The sequence below is a fragment of the Brassica oleracea genome, chromosome C8 (assembly GCF_000695525.1).
Source record: "Brassica oleracea var. oleracea cultivar TO1000 chromosome C8, BOL, whole genome shotgun sequence".
Classification (NCBI taxonomy): Eukaryota; Viridiplantae; Streptophyta; class Magnoliopsida; order Brassicales; family Brassicaceae; genus Brassica; species Brassica oleracea.
The window spans coordinates 30767082-30787792 of NC_027755.1; the positions used below are offsets into that span (position 1 = coordinate 30767082).

General features: G+C 36.7%; 6 protein-coding genes across 8 annotated transcripts; 2 read left to right on the forward strand and 4 right to left on the reverse strand.

Moving 5' to 3' along the window:
- Positions 1–287: 287 nt before the first annotated feature.
- On the reverse strand, positions 288–2348 carry LOC106309679. The gene is made up of 4 exons (XM_013746766.1): positions 2162–2348; positions 1755–2078; positions 1313–1437; positions 288–678 (listed from the first exon to the last, which is right to left on the reverse strand). The coding sequence occupies exons 1-4, from the start codon at positions 2205–2207 to the stop codon at positions 478–480; spliced, it is 696 nt and encodes a 231-aa protein (XP_013602220.1). The 5' UTR covers positions 2208–2348; the 3' UTR covers positions 288–477.
- Positions 2349–2625: 277 nt separating this feature from the next.
- LOC106310059 lies at positions 2626–4435 on the reverse strand. Of its 2 annotated transcripts, XM_013747251.1 has the most exons (4): positions 4360–4435; positions 3752–3953; positions 2976–3392; positions 2626–2896 (listed from the first exon to the last, which is right to left on the reverse strand). In XM_013747251.1, exons 2-4 carry the CDS (start codon positions 3901–3903, stop codon positions 2890–2892), a joined length of 576 nt encoding a protein of 191 aa, XP_013602705.1. In that variant the 5' UTR covers positions 3904–3953; positions 4360–4435; the 3' UTR covers positions 2626–2889. The 2 variants fall into 2 exon arrangements, with proteins under 2 accessions (XP_013602705.1, XP_013602706.1); XM_013747252.1 differs by lacking the exon at positions 2626–2896 and having other exon boundaries at positions 2972–3392.
- A 134-nt stretch (positions 4436–4569) lies between these two features.
- LOC106312181 (L-2-hydroxyglutarate dehydrogenase, mitochondrial) lies at positions 4570–7223 on the forward strand. Its single transcript, XM_013749595.1, has 5 exons — positions 4570–4887; positions 5018–5299; positions 5394–5824; positions 5917–6076; positions 6906–7223. Exons 1-5 carry the CDS (start codon positions 4591–4593, stop codon positions 7014–7016), a joined length of 1281 nt encoding a protein of 426 aa, XP_013605049.1. The 5' UTR covers positions 4570–4590; the 3' UTR covers positions 7017–7223.
- LOC106312182 (ABSCISIC ACID-INSENSITIVE 5-like protein 2) lies at positions 7177–9200 on the reverse strand. Its single transcript, XM_013749596.1, has 3 exons — positions 7884–9200; positions 7730–7801; positions 7177–7399 (listed from the first exon to the last, which is right to left on the reverse strand). Exons 1-3 carry the CDS (start codon positions 8562–8564, stop codon positions 7316–7318), a joined length of 837 nt encoding a protein of 278 aa, XP_013605050.1. The 5' UTR covers positions 8565–9200; the 3' UTR covers positions 7177–7315.
- A 318-nt stretch (positions 9201–9518) lies between these two features.
- LOC106311724 (UBP1-associated protein 2A) lies at positions 9519–12201 on the reverse strand. 2 transcript variants are annotated; one of them, XM_013748993.1, is made up of 2 exons: positions 10721–12201; positions 9519–9949 (listed from the first exon to the last, which is right to left on the reverse strand). In XM_013748993.1, the coding sequence occupies exon 1, from the start codon at positions 12107–12109 to the stop codon at positions 10742–10744; it is 1368 nt and encodes a 455-aa protein (XP_013604447.1). In that variant the 5' UTR covers positions 12110–12201; the 3' UTR covers positions 9519–9949; positions 10721–10741. The 2 variants fall into 2 exon arrangements, with proteins under 2 accessions (XP_013604447.1, XP_013604446.1); XM_013748992.1 differs by lacking the exon at positions 9519–9949 and adding an exon at positions 10094–10443 and having other exon boundaries at positions 10721–12200.
- A 157-nt stretch (positions 12202–12358) lies between these two features.
- LOC106311723 lies at positions 12359–15854 on the forward strand. The gene is made up of 6 exons (XM_013748991.1): positions 12359–12536; positions 12920–14659; positions 14738–14813; positions 14890–15287; positions 15398–15496; positions 15600–15854. The coding sequence occupies exons 2-6, from the start codon at positions 12977–12979 to the stop codon at positions 15735–15737; spliced, it is 2394 nt and encodes a 797-aa protein (XP_013604445.1). The 5' UTR covers positions 12359–12536; positions 12920–12976; the 3' UTR covers positions 15738–15854.
- Positions 15855–20711: the final 4857 nt, after the last annotated feature.

The window sequence follows — 20711 nt, forward strand, 5'->3', positions numbered from 1 at the left end:
CTACAAAAGTTTTATAGATTTATATTAATTATGATAAATATAAGAATCATAGTGTAAATTATAAATAATTTTGAAGTTAAATTTGAAATTTTGTTTTTGGAAAAAAACAACTTGAAACTTCAAATCAGAATCTTTTTGGAGACGCTCAAAGTGGTGATATCTTTAATGGCCTTCTGGTTTGCGATCTCACATCAATTTGCGTATTTGTAGGTGACAATTTATGTTTCAAACAGATCATACTGATCTTATATTTAATCCACTCGTGTAATCAAATCTTGCAACTCCTGTAGTATCATGAAACATAACAATGCACTCTAGACATTGGAAGTTTCAGGGTTAATAATCAGAGTAACAGACACCGACAAAAGAAACAAAGCCTATTCTGTACAAATAAGAGCTCGAAAGAAAGAAACCAGAGAAGCTGATTACATAAAAGGCCAATGAAAATCCAAATGAAGAAACTAAACAAATATGGGATTAAAGATCTTTCCATACTTTGTAGTCGCTAGTTGAGCTGTTGTGCATATTACTGTCTTGGCAGCCAATTAAGAAAGTAGAACGCACAGGATCAACATTTACTATAGCATGTGCTGTGCCACTAGGACTAACCGCTACAGCTACTTCATCCTCTCCAATTAACACTTCTGCATAGCCTTTCTCCACCTTGTGATTCTCCAGCTGCACGTATTCATAAAGATGAATCCATAAACAATGTCAGATCGATGAGTTTGGCTCATTTCGACCCGAAGGTCAGTAGTAAGGAAATGGAGAACCAAGGCACAACTGTCAGATACAAGGATTAGACTATGTAAGACGAGTCCATTTACCACATCACTAAGCATCTACAAATAGTAATTCGTTGTATTTTTTCAACCTAATACGACGATTAGCGGTTCACTGATCACTGATGAAGGATGATATTAATCCAATAGTCACAACATCTTTATGATTCAGAGTGATTATCTCCTAATATACTGCAGGATCAAAGACCAAATAAGCGAACCCGAATCATATAAAATCTACTCTTAAGGTTTTGTTCGAGAGACCTTAAACGCTCCCAAAACCTCAAAACCAACCAAATACAGTCTGCTCTTGCATATGTTCAATCCCTACTTATACTCGTCAAAAGAGTAACGTTATGTTACACACAGTTAGTTAAGCCGGCATGGCCTAATGCAATCCGTGAACTCTCTCTTCTATCTTATTTAACAAGACGTATCACTTTACCATCCACTTCAGCATTTGCATACTTAGAATAAACAAAAAAAAAAACAGATATTCCTTCCTACCAAAGGTTTCAATATGGACTTACCCTGAATCTCGTCTTGGCTCCCCATATGACAAACGTCTCGTTACAAGTATGGTGTCTGTGGTTTCCCCTCAATTCACCAGGCTTGATTTCACCAACATGAATGGAAACACACATGGCTGCTCCACCTGCAAACAAAGCAGAAACCAAGAATGTGAAAACTCCAGCACCAAGAAAAGACAAACCTTCTGATTACACAATTAATCAAACTTAAGCAGTCACTATTCCCAGACTACAAAGGGGCTCAACACTTCTCATCCATTCCTATCTATAAACTCTCTTCACTGACTCATTGGTGAAAGCTAAATACATGCTTCTAAAGATACTTAGAACTCTTTTTATCTCCCTTAAGCTAAATGGTTTTCTCAGTTCCAATATACTTAACCACACTATCCGAGAATTACTGCAATTGCAACGAAACGGAATCGAATCAGTAGAGACGAACCGTGGAGCTGAGAATCACGAGCAAGAGTAACGGGATCAAGCAGCCACCCGCGATCGTCTTTTCTAACAGGCGAAATCGACGCTAAGTCGAACCGGATCAGATTAACCTTATCGTCTCCGTCGAGGACTTCCGAATCAGGATGATGGTGACTCTTCGCATGCGAAGAGAGGTGAGAAGAGTGCTGTAACCTGAGAGTGATCCATGTGAGGAAGAGGAAGAAGGAGAGAAGCAGAGGAAACGCTTGAGGCTTCTTCAGTAGATTGATCAATGGTGATAATCTATGGTTCTCCGTCACTGTCCTCCTAGGGTTCGCCATCTTCGCCTCTGAGGAACAGAGAGATTACTTTATTAAACTTTTATTTGTTAAGGTTTAGTTTAAACTTAATTATCGGATTAAAGTTATTAACTGTTGATATGGCGGGTTGAGCCAGCCCGTGCAATAGTGCAACGCATGGACGACTCTTAAAAGCCCAGATAGCAAGCTATCTTAGTGGGCTTTTTCCCTTAAAAAATAGAGTTAATATCGAGCAGACCGATGGCCCGCATATCAGATATTAAACTGATAAGAACAGATACTACACTTGATCTTAGCCAAAAGGCCGAGAAAGGTATGATTTGTAACTTGGGCTTCGCTTCTCTCTTATAGTGCTAAGGTTATACTAACGTTTCTATGTCTTACCGATGTGGGACTTTTAGAAGGTGTTTGAGAAACCGCCCATGCGAGCGATATTCAATATGACGTCGAATCATCACTGTCTTCTTCCTTAGATACTTGTGTTGGGTCCATAAGATATTTGTGAGCTTGTGATACTTCAAGTTGAAGCTAATTGATCTGTTATCTTGAAAAAACAAAAATATAAATGGGAGAAAATAACTCAGAGAATCAATGCTTATATTAAACGTATCCATCTGCAACGATGCAACCAAATACAGAAAAGGTTATACAGACACGACTCTAGCACTGTTTGCTGGTGACTTGCTTTGTGTAGATCGGAGGGTTTGATGATCCCATGTCTTGCAGTGACCTGAGTTTAAGTCTTGACAACCTTCATGGCATAAAAGGAGACACAGCTTGTCAAATTTTGCTGGTCACTGTCCATTCTAGAGCCAGGTGTTGCCCCTTCCAAGGTCTGAGCTAAAACCTGTAACGCAGCCAAGAGTGTTTTCATTCATTGGAATCCACAAGAGCTTAAAGATGAATGATGTGTCTAACAAACTTACTTGAATGAGTCAAGGAACAGTCCAAGGGCGAGTCCAGTCTTCCAATAGTTAAACATGGTTATCATGCTCCGCATCTTGTTGATTAATGGAATGGATGCTCTGTACATTAAAGCTCCGATGCATTCGACTACGATTACAGCCAATGCAGCGGATAAAACATCCCAATCTCCTGTTTGTCCTATAAACGTAGAGAATGCAGTTGCAGAGTAGAATCCCACCAAGAGAAAGAGCAGTTTCTTGGGGAGATCTTTCTTTATCTCCTGAATTTTCACCAGAAGCTTAGTTCTGAGATCTTGTATGGCTTTGAGTAGTCTTGGACGTGTGGAGCTTTTATTGCTCGAAGAACCGGATGGTGGATCTGCTCTGCTCCCACCAACCGAGCTCCTAACTGTTGTCCATGACCTTCTCCTGGAAAATCTGAAAGACATTTAAAATTGGACATTAGAAAGATGAAATCATCATCAGATCTTCTTTAAGACACATGAACCAACAAGCAGATGTGTGCAAAAGAGAATGCTTCCACAGGAATTAAGCAAAATCTGAAGGACCTTAGAATTCTTTAGTACAATAAAGCAACAAACCATGGCTTGGATGTAGTTCAGTCTGATACAAGTAATAGGCTAGGAAACTTAAGGACCTTACTACTCCTTAGCACAATAAAGTAACAAACCATGGCTTAATTATGGTCTCTAAGAGATATTCATGTTTTGTCTATAAGAACTCCTCACTGTATGAAAAGCCACACGGCAATGATGTTTCCAGAGTTAAGAACATACCTTTGATGTCTGACCAATGAAGGCCGAGCAGGATGAAGGAAATGACAGAGAGAACAAAACTCGAAGCAAACGGCAAGGGAGAAAGCACCCTTCCTCCTTGGCAAGAACTTAGTTCCACAGTTAGGTAATGCCACGGTGATGGCTAATCCCATGAAACAGATAGAAGAAACGTTGGTCTATCTGACCCACATGCAGCTACTTCCTAAACCACAAAGTTTGGGCACATCAGTTTCACATCCAACAAAACATCAAACATAAAAAAAAAACAATTCTTAAGAGGAGGACCACTGGGTCAAGTTCAACTACAAGCTGATAAAAAAAAAAGAGCTAGCTTTATCGTTCGTTCAGGTAATCTGGAGTTCCATGAAAGAATTAAAAACCATAGACGGAGAACACGAACAAGAAACTCAAAGTGGGTTCAATTCAAGAACAACAGAGGCTCAACATATCAAAAAGGTGCTGCCACCAAATACTTGTACAATCCAGCTAGACATTTACACAAATACTTCAAAATCAAGGCCAAGATCAATACTTTTGGCAGCCTACTGATTAAAGGAACTGGATTTTAAATTTCGATTACAAATTAAAACAGCAGAAAGAAACGGTACCAGCTGGTCATGGCTATGGACTTATGGGTTGTGAAGGAGAGAAAGTACAAAAATGAAAATTAGAGGAAGAAGAAAGGAAGGGACTCACCGCTGAACTGAAACGGCAGCGTTTAAGTAAAGATCTGGGCTGCAACATGTGAGTAAAGCCCACTAATAAAAGCCCATCAGCATTTATGGTATCTATGGTCACTTCCACATTTGCTTCAGGAGGAGATATAGAAGAAGAAGAAGATGCTAGCTTCTCTTGGTAGAAGATGGACGAGATTGTCAACGAGGAATCTAAAACCAACCTGGAAACTGCTCAACGGAAGAGGAGTAAGCGGCGTAGCGGAAACGATAGCTAAAGAGAGAGTCGACGCCGTCGTGATCGGTGCCGGAGTCGTGGGTTTAGCGGTGGCGCGCGAGCTCAGTCTCCGCGGAAGAGAAGTGCTTATCCTCGACGCCGCCTCATCGTTCGGCACCGTGACGAGCTCCCGCAACAGCGAGGTCATCCACGCCGGAATCTATTATCCTCCAAACTCTCTAAAGGTACAACCTTTATCTCAAAGGGTCGCAATCAAAGTCCTCTGAACTCTCTAAAGGCACAATCTTTATCTTAAGGGTCGCAATCAAAGTCCTCTAAACTCACTAAAGGCACAATCTTTTTGGATTTGATCAGGCCAAGTTTTGTGTAAGAGGGAGGGAACTGTTGTATAGGTATTGCTCTGAACATGGAATCGCTCATAGGAAGATTGGTAAGCTTGTGGTTGCTACAGGATCATCTGATATACCGAAGCTGGATCTGTTGATGCATCTTGGAACTCAGAATGGAGTTTCGGGTTTAAGGATGTTGGAAGGTTTTGAAGCAATGAGGATGGAGCCGGAGCTTCGTTGTGTTAAAGCATTGCTGTCTCCTGAGTCTGGGATAGTGGATACGCATTCCTTCATGCTATCTTTAGTGGTACTGTATTATCTCCTCTGTGCTTTGATATGATCTTTGAGTTTATGGAGTAGGAAAAGAGTTTTGATTCCATGATGTACAGGGGTAACTACAGGGACAAGCAGAGAACAGTCACGCAACGTTCTCATACAATACAGTGGTTTTAAGCGGTCGTGTTGAAGAAGAGAAGATGCATTTGTTTGTTGCCGAAACTGGATCGGTTGAGTCTCGGTGTGAGGGAGTAGTAGCTGAGCTTGAGTTGATACCTAACCTCGTTGTTAACTCCGCGGGGTTAGGTGCTCAAGCTCTGGCAAAGAGATTCCATGGGTTAGGTCATCGGTTCATTCCTTCGTCTCACTATGCTCGTGGATGCTACTTTACGCTGTCCGGTGCAAAGTCTCCGCCTTTTGAGAAACTTGTGTATCCTATACCTGAGGAAGGAGGTCTTGGTGTTCATGTCACTGTTGATTTGAATGGGCTTGTGAAGTTTGGTCCTGATGTTGAGTGGATTGAATGCAGAGATGAAACATCAAGCTTCCTCAACAAGTAATGGTTGCATCTGTCATGAAACTCTCATCTCTCTCTCTCTTGTCTATTTTGAAGTTTCTCAAGATCTTCTTCCTGCCGTTTGAATCCAGGTTTGATTATGGTGTGAACCCACAGAGAGCTGAGAGATTCTACCCAGAGATCAGAAAGTACTATCCGGATCTCAAAGATGGATCGTTGGAACCTGGTTACTCAGGCATCCGTCCCAAGCTTACCGGACCGGGACAGAAGCCAGCAGACTTTATCATACAGGTAATCTTTTGTTCTCAAAAGCATTAGACATCTGCTCTATTAATTAGAGTCATATTTTTTTATCTACCATTAGAAAGTTGTCATTTAATTTTGAAATGGTCCTACAAAATAAGTTACAGTATTTAAACCATTATAAATCTATTCTACTAATCAAAGGAAAATTTAATAAAATTTGATATCAAGACTAAATATCTAAGGGATAATAATTTGTTATTAGCTTCTAAATTATCTAAAGCTAATACAATAATCTGGCACGAAATATTCGGCCAACAAAAACACTATACTATCTAATTATTTTGTTTGTTAACTTAAAAGAGCCCAACATCGATATGTTCTTTCAGAAAATATAATTCTATAATATTTTTGAAAAACTAAAGCCCGTCATTAAGTTACAAAATTCTCACATCGGCTCCGGTGAATACAAGGTTTGGTCATTATCATTAATGTAAGTTTTCTTAAAATTTACATCTAAAAATGCATGTCTACATGAAAATTACAAATTTGAAATTAGTTTCAAATAAAAATATATTTCACGTATATATATTATTTAACGGACTTCATTATAACTAATTGTATACAAACTATAACAAAAAAATTGATATTTTTTTAACAAAATATATACTATTAGAAAAACTCCAACATGAATTTTTAAAAAGAAAATTAAATTTAAAATTCTACAAACACATGAACAAAAGTTTGTAAATATTAAGATTCATAAATAAAAATCCTTCATCCGTGTTTCAAAGCGGGTTGAATTCTAGTATAACTCTAACACTGTTCCCTATATCTTTGGTTTTGTTATGAAAGCGCTTGTGTTATTGATATGTAGGGAGAGGAGACTCATGGAGTTCCTGGTCTTGTGAATCTCTTTGGCATCGAGTCGCCTGGTTTGACTTCAAGCTTGGCTATTGCAGAACATATAGCAAACAAGTTCTTATGATGAAAGTTTAAGCTAATGTCTACATTTGAGAACAAAGCTGGCCCATAAGTATAAGGCTTGGCAAATTCAAACAGTTTTCCTCTCTGTGATTCATTTTTCAGACTGTCAACAAAGTGATGTTTTCAATTCTTATACTCAAGAAAAAGATTGTCGTTGCTACTAAAATTAATAAGAATGTTCATAAGAAACTTAACAGAATTGCTCCAAGTCAAGAATGTACAAAGAAACCAACTGTTTTCCTCTCTTTTTTTATAAGCAAACCGACACAAAAGCAGGAAAAAAAAAAAGAAGTTTTGAGATCAGAAAGGAGCTGAGCTTGTCCTCCGCAGCTGCCTCTTGGGATCAAGTGGTGGTGGTGCACTTGGGAGGATCTTCTCTACCTCCTGCAAAGTAAATAGAAAACAAACAATGTAACGTAAACTATCAATTACAAGTTTGTCATCAGTAAAAGAGTGTTGTAAATGTCGAGTCTAATGAGCCAAACGACTCTTACAAGAAGCAAACTAACAACAAAGACTTAACCTATTAATCCTTTCTTGTTCATGGTTTCATGTACTTAACTATGCTTGTGCCCAATTCCATACTTGACTAAATATCCTATCATCTACCATTCCCTCTAATTCGAATCCAAAACTTAATTACATGTTCAATTTTAATACCAATCACAATCAGTGCATGTATAACCCATAAGGGCCAAGGCTACAGAACATTACCTTTTGCTTCCTGAGTCTTTCGTTTTCTTCTTCTAACCGTGAAACTTTGATTTCTAGCTCATGAGTGTAAGCCTGCTCATCAGCACCCAGTATAAGATTTGACTAGACTAATAACAACACCACATTTTGCAATTACAGAAAGTTTTTTTGTCACCTGTTTCCTAGCTCGAGAACGAGCTGCAGACTCTCTGTTCTTAATCATCCTCTTCTGTTTCCTCTCTACAGTCTTCTCCACAACTTCTCCTGAAGCTACCCTCTTCCTCCCTGGAGTTTGAGTATCTGATAAACCACCCATCAAAGAAGACTGAGACACCATTGCTTGCATGTCTGCAACCGGATACGGCATGAATGATTGAGGCTGTGGCATTGACGGAAGCTGATGATACTGAACCCATGGGGCAACCTGAGCTATGTTTTGCTCCATACCAGCACTACCATTCCCAGGAACTGTCTCAGTAACCACTCCTGCTTTCAACAGCAAGTCCTCAAGCGTCATTTCCCCCAAGGTAGGCTGCTTATCTCTCCTCTCATGACCACTACCACCTCCATTCTTTTCCTGCTGAATGTCTTTCCAGACTTCTTCAACTGTTTTTTGGCTTAGATCCCGCGGTAAAGTCAAACTCCCCTGACGAGAGAGACCTTCATGAGCTGCCAAGGAAGATGGCTGATTACCTTCAACAGAACAAACACTCTTGAGAAGCTCGTCAAGATTCATGCTTCCAAGCGCTTTACCAGAACTCCCCAAGTGGGTTTGGACCTCGTCGAGTGTTAAGCCATAGAGAGAGCCTTGCCTATTCAAAGACTGATGAGATCTAGGTTCCCTCTGAGAATCCATACCGCTTTAAAAATAAAAACACAACACAGATAGATAGATAAAAAAACGATCCTGACCCCACAACAAATCAGAAAACCCTAATCTCAGCAGCAAACGCGGAAACGCTCTACCACGAAGAAGAGTTTCATCAAATCCGAGGCAAAAGGTAACACCTTTTCTTCCTAAGGTTGACTCGACGAACATGCAGCAGAGGAACAGAGCATCGAAGAGGAAGAAATCAACGCGTTGTAGCAATCTGAAAGGGTCTTGGGGATTGCATGCAGCATCGGGGGGCTATCGAATGCAGATGCTAAACATGGTAATCGAGAAATAGAAGGTTTTTATAGCAGCGATGTAGAAACGCTTGCGAGGAAGATACTAAAAGCTACGATCTTTGCGAAAAAGGGTAAACGAATTTGAGCTTGGATAGGATCAGATCTAAGCAAGGGAGATTCCGGTTTTTCTTTCTCCAAGTGATGGAAAGGGGAACGAAGACTAATATGATAAGTGCGGAGATAGAGAGAGATTTACAAAGCAGACCTAGACTCTCTCTTTCTCTCTCTCTTGTTATGTTCTCTTTTGTTTCCCGCAGGATGAGAGAAAAGGAGAAGAGAGAGAGGAGAACCTTTTGATTAAGAAAGTGACACTCTGATACTGTGGCAAATCCGCCTTCTGTAGAATTTTATTTTATAGTAACTGTAATTAGCAATGGCTAGGAAATAGTAATTACTTCAATGAAGGTGGACATCGAGTTTATTCCATCGGAATAATCACTGCTACATGTGCTCGACGAGACTTCAATCAATTCGGCTTTTAATAGTATATTTTTTGTGTCGGCATCTAGTGAGATTGCAAGGTTCGATTCGTACTTAATTAACCCAAATTTTTAATTACTTATTAACCTCGGACTGGAAGAACTTTCCGGATATCTAGAGAGGTAGCTGCAAGAAACCAACATCCTCACATGTAGTGAGAGAAACACAGCTCAAACATTTCCTCTTTTCAAGTGTCGTGGAACTGCCTTTTAATACAGCTTTTGAAGTTGCATGCAATTCCGCAGCTATGTTGAAGCTGAGAACAAACATAGTTTCTTTTCCTTTCAATCATTTGACTCAACCAAGATGGGATACAACAACCTAATAATGCAATGCGAATTGGGAAGGAGGCTTCAAATTTCGCCATAGCTCCATAATGTATCTTGTGAAGCTTTTGTAGTCTTGGCTTGATGGGATATCTTTTACAGCCTGCATCACAAGACCTTGGAATCACTCTCCGAGCCACATCTTTCCAAAAACAAGACTATCTAAGACAGTCATTGCCCGTACAGCAGCAGCTTCAGCTTCCAAACTGGACAGGAGAGAGCGATATGTCTTCCCTCCGAACCAGGTGACTGTACTGTGTCATCCCTAAGAAGCCAAAACATATTACAAAATATTCGAGACTGTTGCGGCTGAGTTAATTACAATAACTCTTATTACAAATATAATTCATGAATGATATACTGCAAGCAGAAAAAAAAAATACAAGAATGAAACCGTGAAGCATAGAGATCGAATAAAACTTTATAAAATTTGGAAAAACTTAGAATCAGATAAAGCAAGGGCTAGAAGAAACATAGTTATGTTTTTAGTTTTACAAGCGAAAGTTGTAACAAGTTTCAGAAAACTGAAAAACAAAGACATAACTCTGAAAATAGTACAATGATTTTTTTAGGAATAGCATAACGAGAGTAGTTGGTGAAAGAGATAAAACAAGTAGATGAAAACTAAAACTCCTTGAAAGGTTTTATGAGTTTGGCCTTATGAGCGACCAAAGAGTAAACATTTCATAAAGACTTCATTTGCATCAGCTCCTTTAAAACTTCAGAAGTATCACCAGGCCAATATTAAAACACTGATATCTGCACAATCAATTTAAGAAAATAAGAAAAGCTTTTTCACAATCTCAATCGCTGCAAAACACAAAACCCTTCAGAAAACTGTTAAAAAGTAACAGTCTGTTACATAGAAATTGCAAAAGTAACATCTTTTTAGCATGTGATGCAAAACAAAACCGACAGGAAGCAAACTCTGCGGGTTTAAGACACAGAAAGTTCTTGTTTTTAGAAGCCAGTTCAATGTAAAGTATATATTAAGTAATAAAATAAACAAGTGAAGAGACGATATTCATTGCTCTACCTGAGTTGCTACATGATACATCTACTGGCCCATGTAAGGAGTGTAATGCCCGACACCATGTTGCCCTCTTCCTGCACCACCCTGACCAGGAGGAGGGGTCTGATAGCCACCTTGCAACCCAGGTTGTCCACCGTACCCAGGAATGCTCCCAGGTGTCATAGGTTGAGTTCCATAACCAGTTGGCATTCCAACTCCAGCCCCTGGGTTTACACCTCCAGCTGCCCCCAGAGAACCCAACAAAGCCTGCCCAATAGCTGGGTTAAACGCCAAACCTCCCTGCGATGCTAACAAAGCTGTCAAGGCCTGCCCAATGGCTGGGTTCATCGCTTGAACTGGAGCACCCATCCCGGCTTGGTTACCAGCCATGAGATGTCCATGACCAGCAGGAGTACCGTAACCACCACTGTTATCATTCCTCTGGAAACGAGGATTGCTGTTAAACTGTTGCGGCTTGCCAGGTTTAGGACCATCGATAGCCTTCTGGCAATGCAAGATGTGGCCCTCAAAGCTCTTGTGTGGCTCCTCTAAAGCCTTCTTGGCGCTTTCAGCTGACTTATACACAAAGAGACAGAAGCCTTTAGGTCTCCCAGTATACTTATCAAGACCCAACGGACCTTCCTCAATCTCCCCAAACTTCGAGAAAAAAGCTAGCAGCTTCTGAGGATCCAGCTCTGCTCCAACGTTACTGACATAGATCTTCTTCTGCGTGTGCTCCGAGTTCGAATGCTGAGCTGGAGCAATAGAGGCACCTGCAGCAGCTACAGGGTTGTTTCCTCCAAAGACTGGTCCTTTAGAAGCTAACTGACACGCTGTCATACGACTCCCAATCTTCTTCTGAGGCTGCTTGAGCGCGTTACGAGCACCTGATCTAGACTTAAACAGAATAAATCCATATCCTTTGGATTTCCCCGAGACCTTATCAAACACGGCCTTGCAATCTTCGATCTCTCCGTACTCCTTGAAAGCTTCGATCAGCGTCTCGGTTTTGGTGTCCCATCCAAGTCCGTGCACGAAGATCTTCCGATGAACGGGATCCTCGTCAGCCACTTCGCGGATTCGATTGGCCACATCGTGATGCTTCTCCGCAGCTTCTTTGAGAAGATTCAGCAGCTGCTCCTTCGAAAACGGCTCCAACAGATCTTGAATCGGCTCGTCGTCGTCATCGCCGCCTTGATTCCCAGATCCAGACGTCGCCGCCGCCACCACCATGCGATTATCATTTTCCTCCTCATCATCATTATCGTCGTCATCTTCGACTTCCTCTTCGTGCTCTTCATCTACTTCCTCGTATTCAACTTCTTGTTTAACCTGATTGTTAATTGCGATCTGCTTCTGCGGCGGTTCAGAAGCCTCGCTGAGTTGCGCTTCGAGCTTCCTCTTCTTAGTCATGGCGGCGTTAAGGTCGAGTTAGGGTTTCGATTTTTCCTTTGGTTGCTGATTGATCTCCCTCTCCTTATCTACGCCGCCACCATGTAGCTTAACTTGCTACATCAACCTCATGTTCTATCTCAATAAAATTACATTTTTGCCCTTGCCATTGAGCTTAAAGCCCTATAACATTATCATTGGGCTTACAGGCCCATTAACGAAAAGCTCCAAAAAGGTTAAAAAGATCCCGCCAAGTGTTTCCCGCGAGAGCCTTCACGGCTAATAAAGTAGCTCCAGATTCTCCCTATCTGCTTCTTCGTCTTATTTTAAATTACTTCCTCCCTCTTCTGTAAACCCTAGATTGACTAGTTACGAGCTCGAAGCCCAGTATTCAGCCTTCAGCTTCTTCCATCTGAATCTAATTAACTGTTCGATTAGCGATTTTAAGGTAAATCCATCTTCATCGCTCGGATCTAGATTCGGTTTATGTTTGATTACATCCATCTATTTCACCTGGATCCGCTAATCATATTCTCGATTTGTTGTATCGAATTAGGGTTTTTGCATGCTCCTTAGTGAATTTTTTTTTTTGTCAAATAGATCTCGGATTTATCCAATTGATCTTCCATGAAATGAGTTTCTCCTTGTTAATTGTTAAACCCCTAAACCTAATCACTGCATCCTCGAACTCAGATTTGTGTACTGTAGAGTGTTTGTTTGACTTACTTGTGTTAGTAAGCTCGTTGATGTTCGTTTCTATGCTTGGCTTGATGAAATTTTAGGTTATTGATTGTTAGATATGCCCCTTATCTAACAGTTCATTTGGTGTAGATTTCGGGGTTTTTTCGAGCTTAATCTGAAGCTACGAAGTGATTGTGTTAAGTTACGATGGTGGAGGTCAGGAGCAGCACCCATTTGAATTCTCAGCTGCATTGTATCCGGGCCATTAAAGATGGATCGATCAAAATAGTGGCGAATGTGGTTGCAAATGGGAAATCAAAGCTCAAGTTTAGACCTTTGGTTGATGTGTACAACCGGGAAAACACTGAAGATGAAGTGCCGATGATGTCGAGAGTGGTCAGGGAGTTGGATAATGATCCTGAGATGACACAGGGGGCTGAGGTGGATGCCAAAACTGATACAGAAGGTTTTGATATGACGCTGCAGAAGGTTCGGAAACAATGCAGAGAAAAGAAAAGGAAACTTGGAAACCGCGGATATACTGAGACCACTTCCCAGGTTAAAGTTAAAGAAGAGTACTCTACTCTTCATACTGAAGATGAAGGATGTGAAGTTGAGGAGCCTCTTAGCAGCTGGAATACGAAATTCTCCAAGAGAAGAAAGAAGAAGCAAGAGCGTAAATCAAAGTGTGGTTCTACTTCCTCTCCATCCGCGAAGAAAGTTGATTCGCCTGTGTTCTGTGATGTCAAGCTTGAGGCTTCCTGGGATGAACTTGTGACTGTGGATGTGAATGTGGAGAATCAAACTGAAGATGAAGGATGTTATGTTGAAGAGCCTCTTAGCAGTTGGAATACGACGAGGAGTAAGAAAAAGCAAAAGCTTAAAACAAAGTGTGATTCTACTTCAACTCCATCTGCAGAGAAAGTTAATTTGCCTGTGTTATGTGATGTCAAGCCTGAGGAAACTTGGGATGACAGCTATTTGGTTCCTGAAGCCATGTATATCATTCCCACTAATCCTTTACTAGATTCTGACAAAGAGCCAGAATCTACTTCAAATAAAGATCTGGTGGAAGAGACTATGCATGATTTGCCCAAGGACGCACGACTGGTTCTACATCGCAGTCCAGAGCCAAATTCTCTTGGAATTGTAGCCATTGAAGAGCCCATAACTACAAAGACGGTGGACAAAACTGTTGAAGATGCATCAGAAGAGTTCATCGAAGCAAGGAAAGCTCCATGCTGTCTTGTTGGTAACTTTGCTCTTGAGAACGTTTTGTGCGGTAGTGCGTCTAGAGAAGAGGATGAACTGGAGACCATTGGCTGTGTCAAGAACTTCAGCTATTCCAGTACAAGCTCGGTGACCGAAGAAGTTAAAGAGAATGAGGAAAGCAATGTATCAAAGCCTAACGTAGACATGATCACAACTGGTTTAGAGATTATGAAGTTAGACGCTCCAGAAGTACTTGCTAGCTTAGACATGACCATAATTGGTTCGGAGATTGGGAAGGTTGATGCTCCACAAATGCTTGCTACTGATATCTCAGATTATGGGGTAAGAAACACCGAGCTTGTGTGGGAAAACGAAAACATTGCTAATGATGAGCTACAGGAAGCAACTGATAATCTCCCGTTGACCGGCTGCAGTGATTTAATGAATAATTTGCATTCAGCTCCTGATGACAGCACAGTTTCATTAGAAGAAGATCATCAGCCAGAAAGATTACAACAATTTTCATCCTCAGGGAACGTAGTAGATGAAGCTGGGGACCACAAATCATCACAACTCTTTCAAGCACCAACTGATGAGGCTAAAACAGCTGAAGAAAGTGACAGTATCCAGCAACAAGAGCTACACTCTCAACCTGAAAAACTACTCTCAGGGAGAAAGGTTTGTCCTGTGTGTAATTTTCTCATATCATATTCTATCTCTTAAAGGAGTTACTCACAAGATACATTTGGTTTTCAGACTTTATCTCCCACCTCTCAAGCAAAACTTTGCAAAGCAATGGAGCACTCCGATTCATCTGAGAAGATGTGTAAAAGTAAGTGAATTGACACAATCTTAAATGTACTTTTACATTTTCTCTTTAGATTCTTATATATTTTTACAAAATCCAGAATCCAAAGGAAAACTCTACTTCAGTAGCCACAACTCACATAGGATACTTAAGGCACATGGGCTGGACAGTATCGACCGGGTGGAAGTTGTTCCAAATCCAAAGCAAGCCATTCGAAAAGCAAACAATAACACTCGGCAACCGCAGTATCAAAGAGCTACAAACAAGTTTTCCCGTCGAGATACTCAAGCAGCAAAAACACAGCCTTTTAGCACTGGACGCACCTCGTTACAAGGATGTACACAGAAAGCTATTGCCTTCTCACAAGGACAAATGCGTGATTTCCAATACATCACAGCTAAGCTCACAAAAGAGCTCAAATCGATGAGACAAATCACAAAGAGATGTCTCCTTGCTGAAAGCAACCCCTCCATCATGCCTGAGTGTAACTTGGATGAGGTACTTTTGTCTGTAAAAAGCAAATGAAATCCTCTTTTTGTCAATGTATTAACTTTACTTTGTTTTCTCAAAATAATCTTTTGTTAATGGATGTGGATGTCTCTTGTCAGGTGAAAACTTTGATTGGAAAAGCAGAAAAAACTGAAGAGAGTAGCAAGAAATGGCTTTCGATGATTGAACGGGACTGTAATCGGTTTTGCAAACTTATGGTTTGTTTCTTACACTCCTTATACATTCACAGACACAAAACTTAACGAATCTTCATCTATCTTGTGTTCCTAACTTTTTCTGCATTCACCTACTTTTTCACAGGGTATGGTCAAGGAAGACTCTCCAGCTACTGAAAATATTATTGTTCAGAAGAAAAAGAAGATTAAGTTTGCAGATGATGCAGGAGGAGATCTTTGCCATGTCAAGGTTTTTGAAATTGATTGGGAATCTGAATCATAAGCTTAAGTGTGTAAACTTATTGTAAACTATCTCAGCATTTTTGTACATTCATGTTTTTGTATTTCACTTGAGACAAGTATTGTAATCGAAAACCAAGATAGTGTTACTCATTTCTCACATTACAGCAACTACAAAGTCGTCAGAACTCGGAATAATCTGGTAATAACTGATAAGCAATCAACAAGTTAAAAATTCAATCCAACCTTGACATAAGACCCAAAAGTAAATCCAGTTACCGTTAACAATTGGGCCTAGATATTGTTAGTCTCATAGATTTGAAGGAAGCTCAGTCAAATCAAGTGGACCTATAAATGTGTCCAATCCATAAGTAGACAACAAAATCAACGACATCAATTTTAGTAGTAAGAAGTAGGATAACACATGCGTGCAAGATAGATTTATATGAAAATTATTTAAAAAATATCGTATAGAAAAATAAAATTTATGTTCTTGATCGAATTAATATTTTTGGCCCTTAAACAATAATTTTTTTAAAAAAATTGTTAATTACATAATTTGTTTACTAATGAACTGATCCAATTTTTAAAAATATTTTAGGTCAAAAAGTCACTTGCCACATAAGAACCTAACATTTGGACCAAAGAATCTCAGTCTTACTATTTGGTTACATTGAAACCATATTAGCTCGGTTTTATATCATGATTTAGTAATTTAAAAGTTAATTATGATTATGAAAAGTTTACGTTCAGGTGTCAATCCTATCTATCTTCAATATTTTTTTCATTTTTGTGTCGCTTATTTCATTTTGGTTATTGCTCGATATAAATATTAATTTTTGAGTTTTTCTCATTTCGTTATTTTGTTTTGGCCTGAGATTTAGAAGATGTTTAAGATTTAAAATTATTAAGGAGATACATACTAAGGTTAAGATCAGCGCCTTGTGCAGAATAAATATTTTATATTTATTACTTATTTTATGTTTTTTGCATATTATGAAATAATAAAATAATAATTATATATTAAATAACTAAAAATCAGTTACTATTATGTAATAAATTGGCATGCACATATAAATCAAACGACAGCTTTGTTTATTCGCAATCATTTTAGGGTAAATCAATCAAAACAATCAATCGTATATGATATATAATTAAATTTAAATGATATTAACATAGATATATAGTATAATATATATATTTATTAAATGAGGTTAATTTTATGATTATTTGCATATTTGTGTAACAAAATTTTACACCAACGATTTTTTTTTAATGTGGAAATGTTTAGTGGTTTCAATAAATTATAATTATTTTTAAAAAAACAAGGAAGATTTCAAAATTAAAATATTAACTTTTTCAACGCAGATATCAAAATATAAGTATGTATTTTCATATGATGTATAGTTTAATTTAAACGATATGACATGTATATATATTAACATAAACACCTATTAAAATAAAATTATTTATTTATATAATTTTATAATCATTGTATTTTATCACAAAAGTTTATGTGAGATTTTTAACAGTTTTAGTAATTTATACTCGTTTTGAAAAATTCAAAATACAACCTATACAAAAAAAATCTAAATTTTTATTATATGATTAATGTAATTGTGTAATTTATTTTAATAATAAATAATTAAACAAAAATAATAGAAAGTATACAGATTATTAACAAATCTTTATTATTTAAAATCATTAATTGTCATATATATCTTATTCACATTAGGTTATTCCGTAGGTTTTATTTAAGGAAATAATATATAATAATTTCAATTTGATAATGAATGGTCCATAATGTACATACTATATAATATAACATTTTCTAACAATTTAATTTTGGACTAAAAAAAATTTTAATTGATTCTCAAGCTGCCAAGTAAATAAAAATTAGCATGACACTTTTTTAAGTAGTACAAACTACGTGTTATAACTTCTTAAATATTTTTCTATTAATATATAAGAGATTAAAACTGAATCTTTTTTTTTTCGCTAAAATTTGGAAGAACTGAATCTGTTAAGAGACATTTTTAATTTTATCATGAAAATATAACTAAAAATTTCCTCTTTTTAATTTGTAAGGAAGAAAATACTGTTTTTTTATCAACCAGGAAGAAATTACGTTTAAAATATATATATATATATATAGTGTGAAATGCCATAAAGGAGGAATTACTTTTAGATATTGTCTTTGGTTAGATTCGTAACTTGACCATGGTCTGGAAGTGATCGCTAAACTAAATTATTGTTCAAAATAGTCTAAGGGTATGATTGAATGACATTTTTGGAGTAAATATTTTTTATTGTATTCCACTTAATTATTGCCAATCAGGTTGAATACAATGAAAATAATGTTCATATTCAGCTGAAAAGGGTAGAAAGTTTTCCACTTGTTTTAATAGGAGTAAAAGTTGACGTTCTCTCGTATATTTTTTCTCTGTTAATTTTTTCTTAATTTTTTCTTTTACTCTGTTTGTTATTTTTCTTTTCCTTCCAATTCAGCCACTATTTTTATTCCGGGTTACACTTCCTTTTACCAATCACAGTAAAACAAAACAAAAAGGAATCTTAAATTGTTTAAGACGAGGGAAGGTTGGGGAGCAAGAGTGGGCAGTGTCTAGGTACCGGTGAATAAACCTTGGGCGCAATGCATTTTGGCACGACCGCTTCTTCAAAGTCAACATTCTCACGTGTCCCTCTTTTTTCTCAAAGCATTACTTTACCTTTTATATTTAACACTTTAATTAAAGTGGAGTGCTTTAATTAGATTATTAATAATAATATAGACGCGTCTCGTCATGATACCGTCATGATTACATCGTTTTAAAATGTAACGTCACCGCTGGCGTCTCTTGACTTTGCTCCTCTCATTAGATTCAGATACTGCATTTTTCTAATGACTGATCAGAAAGACTTTCTGCTTTATTTATTTTGTGTATTTTATATTGCAAACTAATTATTTCGTAGGATACCATATTTAATTTGATTTGTTTTTTCTCGTTACAATCTGTGATTCTTTTGAACCTTATGACAAAGAAACTCTAAGGAATGAACTCTACAAATTGTGAAATGAAAATCCAGTGTGGTATCTATCATATGTGCACTTACACTTAAGTTTCGCTAACCAGCGTTACCCGCACTTTGGTGTCTCTTTCTAGGTCTGAACTTTGGACCCCTTGAACGGACGTGAGACGTCTCAGTGCTCGATCTGCTATATACTACGAATTTGAATATATGAACCCATAATAAACTAATAATACTATAGTACTACTGCGTTAGCATTATCTACTTAGCACAAAACTAACTAACGTCATCTCCACGGAAACACTAAATTTGATGTAGTTTCATCTCTAACAAAACACTAAAATTGATACCATTTCACCAAATTTAGTGTAATGTGAATAGTGTTACACTAAATTTGGTTTAACACTGTTCATCACACCAAATCTTTAAAATACATATTTTTATGTTTCATTTAATAATATAGTTCAATTACTATCAAATTTGTAGTTAAACATAAATATATTATATTATTTTTTATTTTTAATTTATTTTCACATAAATAAAAATTAAATTTTTATTTTTATTTTCAAAATAAATAACTAAATGACTATTATCGTTTATCACTTACAAATTATAAAAAATTCAAACTGGAAACATAAATAATAAATAATACTCCCTCTGTTTTTATCTGTAAGTAGTTTTAGTTAAAAGTGTGAATATTAAGAAAATTTTTACTTTTGAAAAAATAGCAGTTAATACATAAATTCAACCAATAATAAAACGGTATGAATTATTTGATTGGTCATACAACACGTAATAAATGTAAAATGTGTTTTGGATTATGTAAACATCTTACATTGTGAAACAAACTTTTTTTGCTAAAAATACTTACATATCAAAACAGATGGAGTATTACTTTTGGTGTAAAATTTAGTGTCATTGTTAGAGTTGACAAAATAATTATAACAATAAAACACTGAATTTGGTGTAATTTCAACACCAAATTTGGTGCCATTGTTGGAGATGCCACCAGATTTGGTATGGTTTCCTCTCCAATGAGATACCAAAATAACACTATCCCACCAAATTTGGCGTAGAGTGAATAATTACACCAAATTTGACGTAACACTATTCATCACACCAAATATTAAATATTCATATTTTATTATGTTTCATATAGATATGGTTCAATTATTATTATTAATCAGTTCAAATTTGTAATTAAACATAAATATATTATATTATTTGTATTTTTAAATTATTTTTACATAATTAAAATATATTTTTTATTTTATTTTCAAATAAGAAATCACAAAATGATTATTATCATTTTCTTTATATTGTAAAAATAAAATATCATAGAACTTTTATATTTTATTTAAAATATCGATTATAATATTTATTCGAGTTATATTTAATTAGTAATAAAAAATTAAGAATATTACATTATTGTAATGTTAGATTTAATTGTAAATAGTTAAAACTTTATGTAATACTATTAAATTCACCTAACAATAAAATAACATTCTTATTTTTTTATTTTATAATATAGTTAACCTTGTATTACTAACTAATACAAATTTTATTAAAATAAATATATAATTTGTTACATGTTTTTCATAATTAATACTCATTTTAATAAAATATTATTAATAAAATAAATACACAAAATGTATAATACTGTTAAAACAAAAAATATAAATGTAAAAAAGTTCGTTAAACATATAATTACAAAAATTTAATAAACATAATATCTAAATGTGATAAAACAATTACTTATCAATTTCAAATAATAAAATTATAAAATTATTAAAACTTAAAACATCAAACTATTTTTGGTGTTATAGTTGGAGATGACAAAAGAAAATTTTGACACCAAAATATCAAATTTGTTGTAATTTTAACACCAAAATTGGTGTCATATCGCTGGAGATCCCCCAATGGAAAGTGAGATAGAGTTATTTTACTGGTGATATTGATTTGATATGGTCGCTGCTTCTTGTAATTG